This window comes from Drosophila mauritiana, chromosome 2L (genome assembly GCF_004382145.1).
Source record: "Drosophila mauritiana strain mau12 chromosome 2L, ASM438214v1, whole genome shotgun sequence".
NCBI classification, from domain to species: domain Eukaryota; kingdom Metazoa; phylum Arthropoda; class Insecta; order Diptera; family Drosophilidae; genus Drosophila; species Drosophila mauritiana.
Genome location: NC_046667.1, coordinates 5,661,873 through 5,673,912, shown reverse-complemented (window position 1 = coordinate 5,673,912; position 12,040 = coordinate 5,661,873). Strand labels below are relative to the sequence as shown.

Here is a 12,040-nt window from a genome sequence, read left to right as displayed (position 1 = left end):
TTAAACTTTTTTAAGAACTATATTCATCTACAATCCAAACATTTATTAAAATTTGGTGAGCAATTAAGATATACTTGCTCAAATTGCGAGTAGTGGGTATCTGATAGCCGAGCTACTCGTCTTCATCTCTTGCTCGTTCGCATTTTCCGTGCGGTTCAGCGAGAAGGAGAAGACGTCTGGCATACGGAAAAGCTGTATACGTATACGGCGAAAATGTTGAACGCAATTGTGCTCGCACTGCTGTCACTTTTCCATTTGGTTGCCGTCCGCATAAATAAATAAAAGTCTGCGAGTGTGTCCGCATCCTGGTTGCCGGCTTTTAGCGCCGTTGTAGCTTGTTGCCAGCTTTAAGGCGCTTTAGGGTCCTTCCACTTTCCGCGACTCACGATTCACCATTCACGTCCTGCGTTCGTTGTCATCATGACTTTGTTCTGCAAACGCACTCACCTTCTACTCATACCGTATTCGTGGTGCGCGTGATGGAAATTCGTTTTCACTTCCTGCGACAGCAGAGCGAAGTAATGAACACCCATGCTCACGTAAAACGCTTTCAGTTCGCTAGAATAATATTCTGTTTTTCTTCTGCTGCACAAAGTACCTGCTAATTAGCTCTCACCGAGTGGTAATCATGTAAGTCAACAATTGAACGAGAAATTTCATTAGGGCAGCCGACAATAACAGCTCGAGTATCTCGAGTACCTGGTCCGCCGTTTGGCTCCTAACTCCCCGACTTCACGATTGCGTCACTTTCCGCACACCGCGTCCGCTCTGACCAATCCATTAGTCGGGGAAAATCACATAATGCATGTAAACGATAATGAAAATGACATTAGTCCAGGCCGCACGAGAAGCGGCAAAGCCAACAACAGCAGATTGAACATCAAATTCAGATGTTTTCGCATTCACAAGGGGCGGGCAGCAAAATATTTGCACAGAGATGAACTTGTGAATGCCCTTTGAAATACTTTTCGAAAATTAAGCAATTAGCTAGAGTTTAACTTTGTCAAACCGAATGTAATATACCCTACTGCACAATTATCATAACATAATAATGTAATCAAAATCAAATGAGTTATCCAATTGAGAACAGGGTCTTGCTAAATCTGCAATACCCTGTAAAAATGCACAACCCAGCGAACGGGAAATTAATGAAATTAAGCTAACAAACTGCGACCAAACCTCTGTGTGTCTGTGTGTGTGGGGAAATGTATCTATGTGGATTGGTTAACGTGGTCCGCCCACGCATATCGCATTAAGTTTTCCAGCTCCTTTTTTTCTGCCACAGCTACAATCTTCGCCCCACCTCGTCCCCGCCCACGGAAGTGATAATCGATTCGCACCTGTCCTGTTGTGGGCGTGTGCTCGCCTCTTGCCAACTTTTCCCATACCGCCAACTGTCGCTCATTATACGAATTAATGTCACGCATTTGCGTTCGATATTTTCCATCTTATATTTAGCATTTGTCCAGGGGAAAACAAAATCGTTGACATCAGTTAGCGGACATCGGGTGCAATTGACTACGACATAATGGCATGCAATGACATATTATTGGCAGTTAAGAGACTGTTGACCTTTGGCGCTGCTGCAATCAATAATACCCAGGACGGAACTCGTGTTAAATAACAAATATTTACCTATCTTGTAGTATCTTTGGGTTCAGCAAGCTTTACTTCAGCCTTAAAAAGTATCTGAAATTCGTACTTTATATAGATATGATATCCCTATAGCCATATACCCTTATCTTCACAGATTTCAACACAATTTCCTTCTCTCTGTGTTAACATTTGTATATAGAAACTTTGTTTGCTACTTACTTACTATCTGGGTGTTGCAGCAATTTATTGGCTTTTTGCTTCATAACTTCAGTTTTTTTTTGTACATTTTGATCGCGTGATAGTTGGCGTCGCTAAATAGGCAAAAACTGGCTGGCGATATACATAAACCCGTACAAGGTTCTGTCTCGACCGAAATCGGTGGTCCGTGGCAGCACCTACCCTCTAATTCGTGGCGTGTTTGTTTGCCTTTCGCTTTCGCCGCGTCTTTCCTTCGACGCTCTCTTTGGGCCAAAAGCTACATTAGTGCCAATGCACCCATCATCGCAGTATTTGTCGCTGCCAGTTGGCAGCAAAAAAAGGGAGCTCCGAATTGTGTTACGCGTCCATGAGGTCAAAACCAATCGATTTTCTTGACTTTTTCGGTCGCCTTTCTTTTTTATGTGATACTCCTGCCGTTTTGTTCTTTGCATTTGAGAATTGTGTTTTCTGTGGCACACGCTGCGTATGAGCAATGTATTTGGTTAGGTTTGCACTTATAACTTCCACGAAACTTTATACAAAGCAAAGATATCGAGTGAACTTTTTGAATGGGCTAAACAAGGTAATATTAAACTAACTACGGGTGAAACAATCTATTGCATATAAGAATAATAAAAAAAGATGGCTTGATTTGATATTTCCGTGACGGTTGTAATTATTGTTGTGTGTGGACACAATAATTTGTTGTATTCCTTTGTGTGAGTAACATTGCACGGCCATGACAAATAATTGTAGCATTAGGTGAAACGACATTATTTTTAGTGAATTAGTGGGGTCCCGCGAACTAATAGGCTAAGTAATGTGAATTCAATATCGATCGCGGTGAAAAATATGTTTACTACTTCAAAGCCAGCATCTAAGGTTAATCATTGCCACTTTATGTCTAATTTTCTCAAATTAGTTATACGAAATCATCCATGGCGATCACATACACCAATTTTATAGTTGTTAGACCTGACTAATCAAGATTCAAGAAAACGTTCTTATACGTTCTTTTTACATTCAAGATCTCTTTATTTCTAGTCACCGATTGGCAATGCTAATGAAGTTAGTATGCAAGTGCCATTGGTGGTTGGTTTGGGATCTCCTAGAGTTTTACGAGGTGTCGTAAATCCTCTTCCGCATGGAACCATCGGAATCGGCCGACGAACGGCGTGGCCACACCCTCAGCGACATGGTTATAACTCATTTCTGTCGTTTCCGATGTCAAAACAAATGAACTAATATAAATTGAATACTTTATGAGTGTTTCTATGAGCGCGTCCTGTCCCATCCCGTAGTATTCCTTTCTTTCCGAGTATAAATATGCCAATGGCAAACATGGTGCGACAGGTATTTGGGCATTCATCAACTTGGTCATGACAGCTTGTTGTTGGAACAGCTCATGCCATAGGTTCCACTCCCTCTCTGGCGTAGAGAGTTCGATATTGACCATCAGGCCATCATTAAGTGGCCATAAAACTCTTTGTTAATTTATTAATGCGTAATTATCGATAATTACGGCCTTATCTATTGACTATGGGTTGGCAGTTTTCTGTGTTTGCCTGCCCAGCAATTATGTCATGCATTGTGTTGAATTTCCTGGCAAATTGCTAATTTAATTAAACTTTATTGAACACCATCACTATTGGTTTGCAGCCACGTAGGCGAAGCGAACATGAACTGATTAATACATAAATTTGCAACTATTTTTAGTTATCTGATAGATATCTGACTATAGATTTCTGCCCCCGATCAAGTGAGTTTCTTCGATCAGCTCCTGACCCCCGCGCCCAATCACTTTATAAGCTAGCTATCCAAAAATAATCAGCATAGGCAGAATCACAGAGGCGAAGCAAACAATGTTTTCATAAACGATTTTCGCCTGTGACCGCGTCGCAGAAATTTTCTGAAAGAGGCGCAAAAGGCGAAAACGAGAAATAATGAGGCATTCCATTCCGCAGAGCCTCCCAACCATCTGGAAATGCCCAACAAGGGGCCAGCGCAATCTAATTAGACATAATAAGGCAGGCAGGCAGGCTGGCAGTTGGAGGGGGCCACCATCGGGTTGAGGGCACCACTGGTCATATACCAAAGAGTTTGTCAGCTCGCAGCGGATCGACTGTTGCCAGGCGAAGGTTAGTTTCGCTATAGCCAAGCAGCCACCTCCATCCACTCCAGCCGCTCCGACAACTCTTGGAACTGACCAAACGACCCAGCCGGCGAGGCCCCAAACAGCCTCACGAGAATTGGCGATCGCAGTGCGGAGTTTTTCCGGCCATGCTCTGTGCTATTAAAATATATTACAGCAGCAATTTCAGCCGACTTTATTTTTGCGCTCAGTTGCGGCTGTGGATGTCCGCAGTCCGCAGTCTGTGGTCCGTGGTCCGTAGTCCGCGAACCGCTGTTCGCCGCTTATAACTTCATTTTTTATGGTCATGAAAGTCAATTGCAGTTTGGCATTTCTTCGATGGATTTTCCCTCGTTCGCCCGTGGAAATGGGCAACATCATCGCCTTGCTGCGACTTGGGAGAAGAAGTCGTAACTTGGCGTGGAAAACTATTATTCACTTAGCAATGGAAAACATAAAACAATTTTAATTGCTCTGTCCAGTAAGCAAATGTGTAAATTTTTTTTAACGATTATAAGTTTTAACCTTTGTACCTATCTTAAAGAATTTTGGTTCTGAATGTTCATTTTGAGATAACCGGTTTAATCAATATGCGAAGTTTATTCACCTTCAGTCTTATCGATGACTTATGAAGTATGCCAATCTATATAATATAACGAAGCAAGGATACAAAAAAGAGAGATTTTTCTATCCAGAACAGATTGAGCACAACATACCCTTGAACTCTAGGGTGTTCTGTTTTCTGTTTTTTTTGAAACTCACACTCATTGTTGCAAAACAAACGTGTGTCGCACTTCACGTCGCCTTTTTGGGGGCACAACTTCAGTTGGCAAATTGAAAACTCATAATAATTCTCACGTTTCGCTCCAAATTTTGTAAGTCATACAACTTTGGGGTTTTGCATAATCACCATATATATCACAAAGAGTCACACACGCCGCAGCCAAAACAAAGTGACGAAGAACAGACGCAAAGTGTGTGTACGTGTGGAAAGGAACCTGAAAAATCATATAAACATATAAATAGTTTGGGTATCGAATGATTATAATGCCAAATGTGATCGAACTAAAGCTCCAGACGTGTTGCCAAGCCGAGTTTCTCTATTTCGGGATTAAGTTTCTCGCTTCAATCAAACTTTTATCGGACCTCAAATTGTTGTTATGCTGTCCAAAGCTGTAGTTTGTGTACTTGGCTCGGTTTCCTGTGAAGAGAAGTGGAGTGCGGATTGACCGACTGCTTCTATGCAAATTCATCATCCGACAATGCCCCAGAAACACACAAAACCGGTGGCACTTCTAGTGCCCTCCAGGAGGCCCACGCGTCCGCCTACCAAACAAATTAACGATGGAGCAATGAACTCAAAACACGGTCCATACGGTCTAATAGTTTTGAATTTCGGAACTCGTGTGGACCTGATGGTGGACCCCCAAGGCAAGTCCGCTAATGAATGTTTTTGTCTTCTCCAGAAGCCGCGATTGATTTGTATTCATCTGGCCCACACACCTTCGTTTTGGCAAAGAAAATATACTTCGTGCCTGGAAAATAATATTTTTATATGCGTTATTCAGGTGTAAGGTCAGGTGTTGCCCATGGCAGTTCGCACAGAACAAAGGGCAGTGGATGGGCAAGGTTTCAATAGTGTGCTATAGGCAATCCCATACAACCCAGTTGCTTTTCTAAGCATTTACTGGGTACTTCCTTGCTTATAAAGAATTATACAGCCTAAGCTCAATCCGAAAACTCAGCCAGTTTGGATAAGAACTATCAGAACTCGAAGCGGAAATTAAGGGCACCACACTTAAATGACGTAAAATGTTTAACAATTGAATGCAGCTTTTATATATTGTAATTTATATATGTTGCTGACTAATGTCGAGTAAATTGAGCTTTGATTTAGCCAGTGTCGTTGCACCCGCGAATATTTAATTCCGGTGGCATCCCTCAGATTTATTGTGAATCACAAAGTTGCCGTGCGCCCATTTTGTATGCACAAGACCTGAACTGCTTTCAAAGTGGCATTGAGCTCTTTAAACAAGTCGACACCCGCATCTCGGAGCACTGGAGAGTCGAGAAGAGTGCTTGGCAAACGGGAGACCCACGTAAGCACTTCCTGTGCGACATTTTGTTTGGTTAACCACGCCGAACGATAAGCAATCATGGGCAGTTAATTGATAAGAAGCTCAAACAATACGCTAGCAGAAAAGGGAAGCATGTACAAACGTCTGTACGATACGTGGGTTGGAGAAAACTGTGCCAATTAGACAGGAATGCAGCAGTTTCATTTCAAGAGTCTGCGGCTTCAGTCTATTTGCTAGCAAATGGAGCCCAATAAAAGGCAAGCAAAACTACATATATTCAGTTAGTTTAATTATTTATCAATTACCGAACTAAGAACTATCAGTAGTTGCTTATCACATTTCCTAATTTAATCATTTTGAAATTCCGTATAAAAGCTGACATTTGAAAATGTACAAGGAAATCAAAAAGCAATTCTACTAATTCTTTGCTTTTTATTATTTAATTAAAAATAAATTCGAGTGAAAAATAATATAATAATAATAATATAATAATAATATTTTTAAGGCAATAACCAAACGATTTCGAGTGAACCAATAACATATAAAAAGTAGAACAACTTATGAGTGAAGTTTATAGATTGGTTTCTGTGCTAATATCTTTATTTAATTATGATTGACATTTTAAAGCTGTTGAGATTTCCAAGAGGAATACAAGTGAAAACATGACGTCTTCTATTCCACTTGTGATTACTCCGTTTATTGTGCATTTTATAATTAAAATGCTATCAATAAAAAGTCAGACTAATAAAAAAATCAATGTTAAGCTCAATTGTTAAACATAGCCTGCCATTTTCAATTAAAACTGCACGCTTCTGATAAGCGTTACTTATATAAGAAATAAACTTTTCTACTTTTTACTTGTCTGAGTACACAATAAATCTGTGCAAAATATAAAGATTAAAAGATTACTAAAAGATAAATATTGTGAAAAAGAATCTTCAGACGTAATCTCATTACCAATGCGATTATATTAACAAATGCTGTGTTTTATAGTAATTGGTTTAATACAAATTAAAAATATTATAAATTAAATTCAGTTAAATTTAGTTTTAAAAGTCCTTATCACTGCTCAATTTTCTAGGGTAGGGCCAGCAATGACTTTCAAACTTAGGAATTCTCAAACCGTTGAATAGCGCCATCTACCGTAAGGGGTGTTTCTTTTAAATCTATGAGAGGGCGCTGCTGTAGAACTACATGTTTTCTACATGGATATCTACATGCTAGCATGGAAATGATTTTAGTTTTCGCTCATCTGTTGTTCAATTTATGATTTACAATGGACATATATTTAAATGTTAACTTTTTTTTTTGCAGCTACAACATGCGTTTTGAGCCTCTGGGCCAGAAAATGTTCACCCGCCGCAATTGGTTGCTGCGCTGCAGCATCCTAATCAATGTGGCGGTGATCCTGTACATCGGCAGTCAGTTGATGATCGGCGGCGGCAACAACTTCTCAAATGGCGGCGGCTTCCTGCTGCAGGAGCAGCAACAGGTGTCGATGCTGCAAGTGGGCTCCGCCTCATCAGCGGCCCAGGTGCAGCAGCAACAGCAGCCCACACCCAAGAACCAGAACGTAAGATACATCTAGATTATGCTCATGCGAACTTTGGACTAACGCCTCGTTTCGTCTTTAGCAGGTGGTCGAGATCTTCGAGTCCGAGGAGAAGCAGCTGGTCAATGCCAACGCAGATCCTCCAGCAGCAGCGGCTCAGGTGGCTGATGGCGCTGCTGGAGCCCCGCAGTTGGCGAACGATAGTGGTGCCGGAGCGCCTGCTCTGGGCGATCCCTCCCAGGTGATAGGAAACATTGGAGCCGGCGGTGTCGCCGAGGTGAACAACAGCCAGTCGGACGGGGGCTACATAGTCACAGGCGACGAGAAGGAGCTGGAGGAGCGTGTGCGATCGCTGATCAACTGCTTCGACCACGACTACCACCAACAGACTCTGCAGCGCGGCGACTTCTGGGTGCTGCAGAACTACGTGCGGGCGGAGCATGGCGAGATCAAGTGCCACGAGTCGATCACCTACACCACGCACGCGGACTACACGTTCCTGGACAACCTGGTGCCGCTGTTGGAGCGCTGGAACGCCCCGGTGAGCATTGCCATGCACGCGCCCGGCACGGACTTCCAGCCCACGCTAGACTCTATCCGGTATCTGCGGGAATGTCTACCCGGCAGCCACCTGGTGCGTGCCTATACCACCTTCCACATCTACTTTGGCACCAAGCACATTCCCAAGTCTGTGCCCAAGCCCCACGAGGTCTTTAAAACGGGATACAACTGCACTCTTCCACCTCCGTACTTCAACGTCAGCTCTGGTCACCTGTACAAGGCGCAGAAGAAGCTGCTGTATCCGGTGAACGTGGGTCGTAACATTGCGCGCGACTCGGCACTCACCCACTTTATTTTGGCTTCAGACATCGAGCTGTATCCGAACCCGGGTCTGGTTAAGAAGTTCCTCGAGATGATTGCTCGCAACGAGCAGTACTTGAGACGCAAAGCACCCAGGTGAGTTGCCTTCAGTTCCTTGACAGAAAGACCTTGTGATTGAGATTCTTTTGCAAATTATAGAGTATTTCCATTGGCCATCTTCGAGGTGGAGGAGAACTCCCCAGTGCCACACGACAAGACAGAGCTACAGGAGTTCCTTCGCACGGGCAAAGCCATACCATTCCACAAACGGGTGTGCGCCAGTTGCCACGGGGTGCCCAAGTCCAAGGAGTGGATGTCCGCCAATGAGACGGATGAACTAAGTGTGTTTCACATAGGTAATGAATTACAATTACATCTTTGTTGCCTTTAGATTAATTTCCCATGTTGTTATTGCAGGGAAACGAACGGGTTACTATGTGCACTGGGAGCCTATTTATATTGGAACCCATGCCGATCCTCATTACGATGAACGGCTCAGTTGGGAGGGTAAAAGCGACAAGATGCCTCAGGTGAGTCATTCCTCATTATTGCAGCCCAGCAGTAAACTTTATAATATTATTTATTTGCAGGGCTATGCGCTTTGCGTAATGGACTACGAGTTCCACATACTGGACAACGCATTCCTGGTGCACAAGCCGGGCATCAAGGTGCTGAAAAAGGACAACCGACGGGCCATGTTGTCCGGCAAGACGAACCAACTGATACGGAAGATCATCTATCCGGAACTCAAAATAATGTATGGCATGCGCAAGGGATGTGCGATATAGTAACTAATCCTGAAGCCAAGCTGAGGTCAGTCCCGATTGAACGGGAAGGAGGAAAAGGCGAAAAGACTACAACCAACTTCACTATTACTATTTGCAATGCTATAGATCGGTTGTGTTGACTACCGGTTCCCATTCCCTCTATAGCATTGGATGCGCACTTCAAGTGCGTGTTTTACAATTAGCTAGAGACTTAGGCCTAGAACTATAGAGCATTATGTAGTTAGGCTTAGCTATAGGTCGGGACGTGTAACGCCATGGGGGCCTATTGGGTTTTACCGCGTTCTGGGTTATCTTTTTCTACTCTGCAAAGCCTTGAGAGCATGGCTTACATAGACTTAAAGTAGTTAAATGTGGCTTTTAGGTATCATGGTGTATTCCATTTAGCTGGCCATTCTTAAGTTGGAAATAGCCGCCAAGTAAGCAGACGGCCCTTTTGATAGAGCGTGCTTAAGAATACACGCCCACAATTGATTCACTTCCAAGAAATTTTTGTAAATAATAACACACTTGGACCTTTCATTTCTCCTATTCTCTGGACATAAGCGGCCAGAGACCTGGGTTATGGGGTGTCCACCTCTCATAGGCAGTCATTATCAGTTACTTTTAGTGTAGGCCATAAACTTAAGTATAACGTTATTTAGTTGAATTTTCCATATACGTTCATTAACGAATTAAAGATAGTTTTATTGGATTGATTTTCTTTTCAAAATACTCAAAAAGAGAAATTGAGAGCAACATTATATTCGTATACCGGGGCGAGATTCCTAGACATCAGCAAAACAAACAGTCTTACCAATTTTTTTGTGTTTCTATATTTCCGCAGTAAAGGCATAGATTAAACAATGTTTTTTGGCAATGTAGACTTACTGCAAAGACCAAAACGTAGATTAGACCGATACCGGGCCAAAACAATTCCAACGTTAAATATTTGACTTGATTAGCAGAGTAGGAATCATTGAATTGAAACGTATTAAATAGACTTTGAGAGTTAAAGCGTAATAGTAATAATGATGAAGACAAGTTTCAAAACAAAAAAAAAAAAGAAGCAATTACTATTAAAAATTTATACAAGAAACACACACATTGAGAATTGATTTGTTTACTTACCGCACTGAATGGTAGGCAGAGCAATTAATGCGATTGAAAATTACATTTCAATAAGCATAAATGCGAACCGTGATATTTGTACTAGTAAAGCGATTTGGAGATGTTAAACCTATTTGATAAGGAATGAGGGGGCGACGATCAAAAGGAAAGATCAGAGACCCATATGCATTAAACTTAATCTAAATTTAGTTTTGTATATGTTTTTAATTAGTGTTGAACATTAAGTCAAACTTGTGCACATATAAATGTTTAAAATAACATGGCGAAATCGAGTCCGCGATTAGATTTCGAGTGAAATGCTGAAGGTTTTTGTTGCGTAGGCCTTAACCCAATAAAGAAATGTAATTGTAACTAAGCTGTCGGTTTTAGAGAGTTTAAAAAAGATTAGTACTTAGCTGAAAAACAGCAAATTTTACGTATGTTGTTGAAAATTGAATGAAGGACGTTTTGAAAGTGACTTGGGAACAACATACAACAATTGGTGTTTGTATAAGTACATAAGCCTTGATTCCGCTGATATCATGTTTGCAAATCAAGTCTTCGCTCAAAAATTGATTTAATTGCATATTTTCCATTCGTAAGACTAAAATATCACTAAACATAATGAAAATGTTGAAAATGTAGCTAAGAGCAGAATTAAAATATAATTAGAATACAACAATTTGAATTAAAGAATATATTTGTATGATGTAAAGAAAAGTGTAAAAGTGCCTTAGACAAAACGATGAACATAAATTATTTGTAAGTCCATTAATCAAGCAGCTGAATAATATTTAGTTTGCAATTAAATTGGCAACGCTGTGTGTTCATGCATACAGCATATTTTTGTATGTATATAAATAAAACCGAACGGCAATGTATGAAACTATAATGTTTACTATATATCGAAATAGATTATTTTTTATAACTTGAGTCTATGTCACAATTCCTATTGAATGAGTCTTCTTGATGATTCACAGCCTGCCAATTATTTAACTTCTTTTGTTTAATGAAGAATACTTTTAATTAAGTTGTCATCTAATTTTATTAGGATTTATAACTAATTTGACTAGAAGTCCTTGAGCGTAAAATTTAGATTTACACATATTTCAAGAACGCCTCATATGTCCAAATAAAAATGTTTTAATAGGTAATTGCAAATCTGCTGAGCATGGACTACTAGCTAAAACCTAAGGAAAGCTACACAAAAAAACGACAAAATAAAGAAGAATAATAAAAAAAAACTTAATTTAAAAGTCTATCAATTTAACCACTAATTTAAGAGGTACAATATCTCTGCCAAATTTCATTTGTTTCGCTGCCTTAAAAACACGTTTTTCTGTCTCATGACATTTGCTGCATCTTTCGTCATTACTTAATTTAAGCTTTGGTTCTTTAAAAATCCCCACAGCCCAAGTTAAGGCCTAATACCAAGATCATTGTCAGATTTTCGTGATTGGTACGGCCTCATGGGCGCAGTCGGCCTTGACTTTATGTTGGATTTTCTGGTTTCTATTCATTTTCGGCTGGCTGTTCACCGAAAACAAAAGTGCGAAATATGGAAATTAAATCGAACATAAATTAGATACAGACTTCGTTGATTAATATTTAAAACAGTTGCTAGCTGAAACTTGAGGCTGAGCTTTCTGGTTTGATGAACTGACTCATCTCGAACGAAAGTGAGTCTTTATTCTTTATTTTTCCTTCGGGAATCTGACAAGCTTAAAAACAGAAACAAATCTCCAGAAGA

The 12,040-nt window shown here is 40.8% G+C and overlaps 1 protein-coding gene across 3 annotated transcripts in view; it reads left to right on the top strand.

Annotated features, from left to right (window-relative positions):
- Positions 1-11,533, top strand: part of LOC117140415 (beta-1,4-glucuronyltransferase 1) — a 33,409-nt gene extending 21,876 nt beyond the window's left edge. For 2 of the 3 annotated variants that reach the window (XM_033303304.1, XM_033303293.1), the window contains exons 4-8: positions 7,318-7,576; positions 7,638-8,512; positions 8,576-8,772; positions 8,834-8,946; positions 9,007-11,533. In XM_033303304.1, coding sequence (XP_033159195.1) covers positions 7,325-7,576; positions 7,638-8,512; positions 8,576-8,772; positions 8,834-8,946; positions 9,007-9,204 — 1,635 coding nt within the window. In that variant the 5' untranslated portion in view covers positions 7,318-7,324 and the 3' untranslated portion in view covers positions 9,205-11,533. The remainder of the gene's footprint in view (positions 1-7,317; positions 7,577-7,637; positions 8,513-8,575; positions 8,773-8,833; positions 8,947-9,006) is intronic. The other variant, XM_033303313.1, reaches the window with a different exon arrangement.
- The last annotated feature ends 507 nt before the right edge of the window (positions 11,534-12,040 follow it).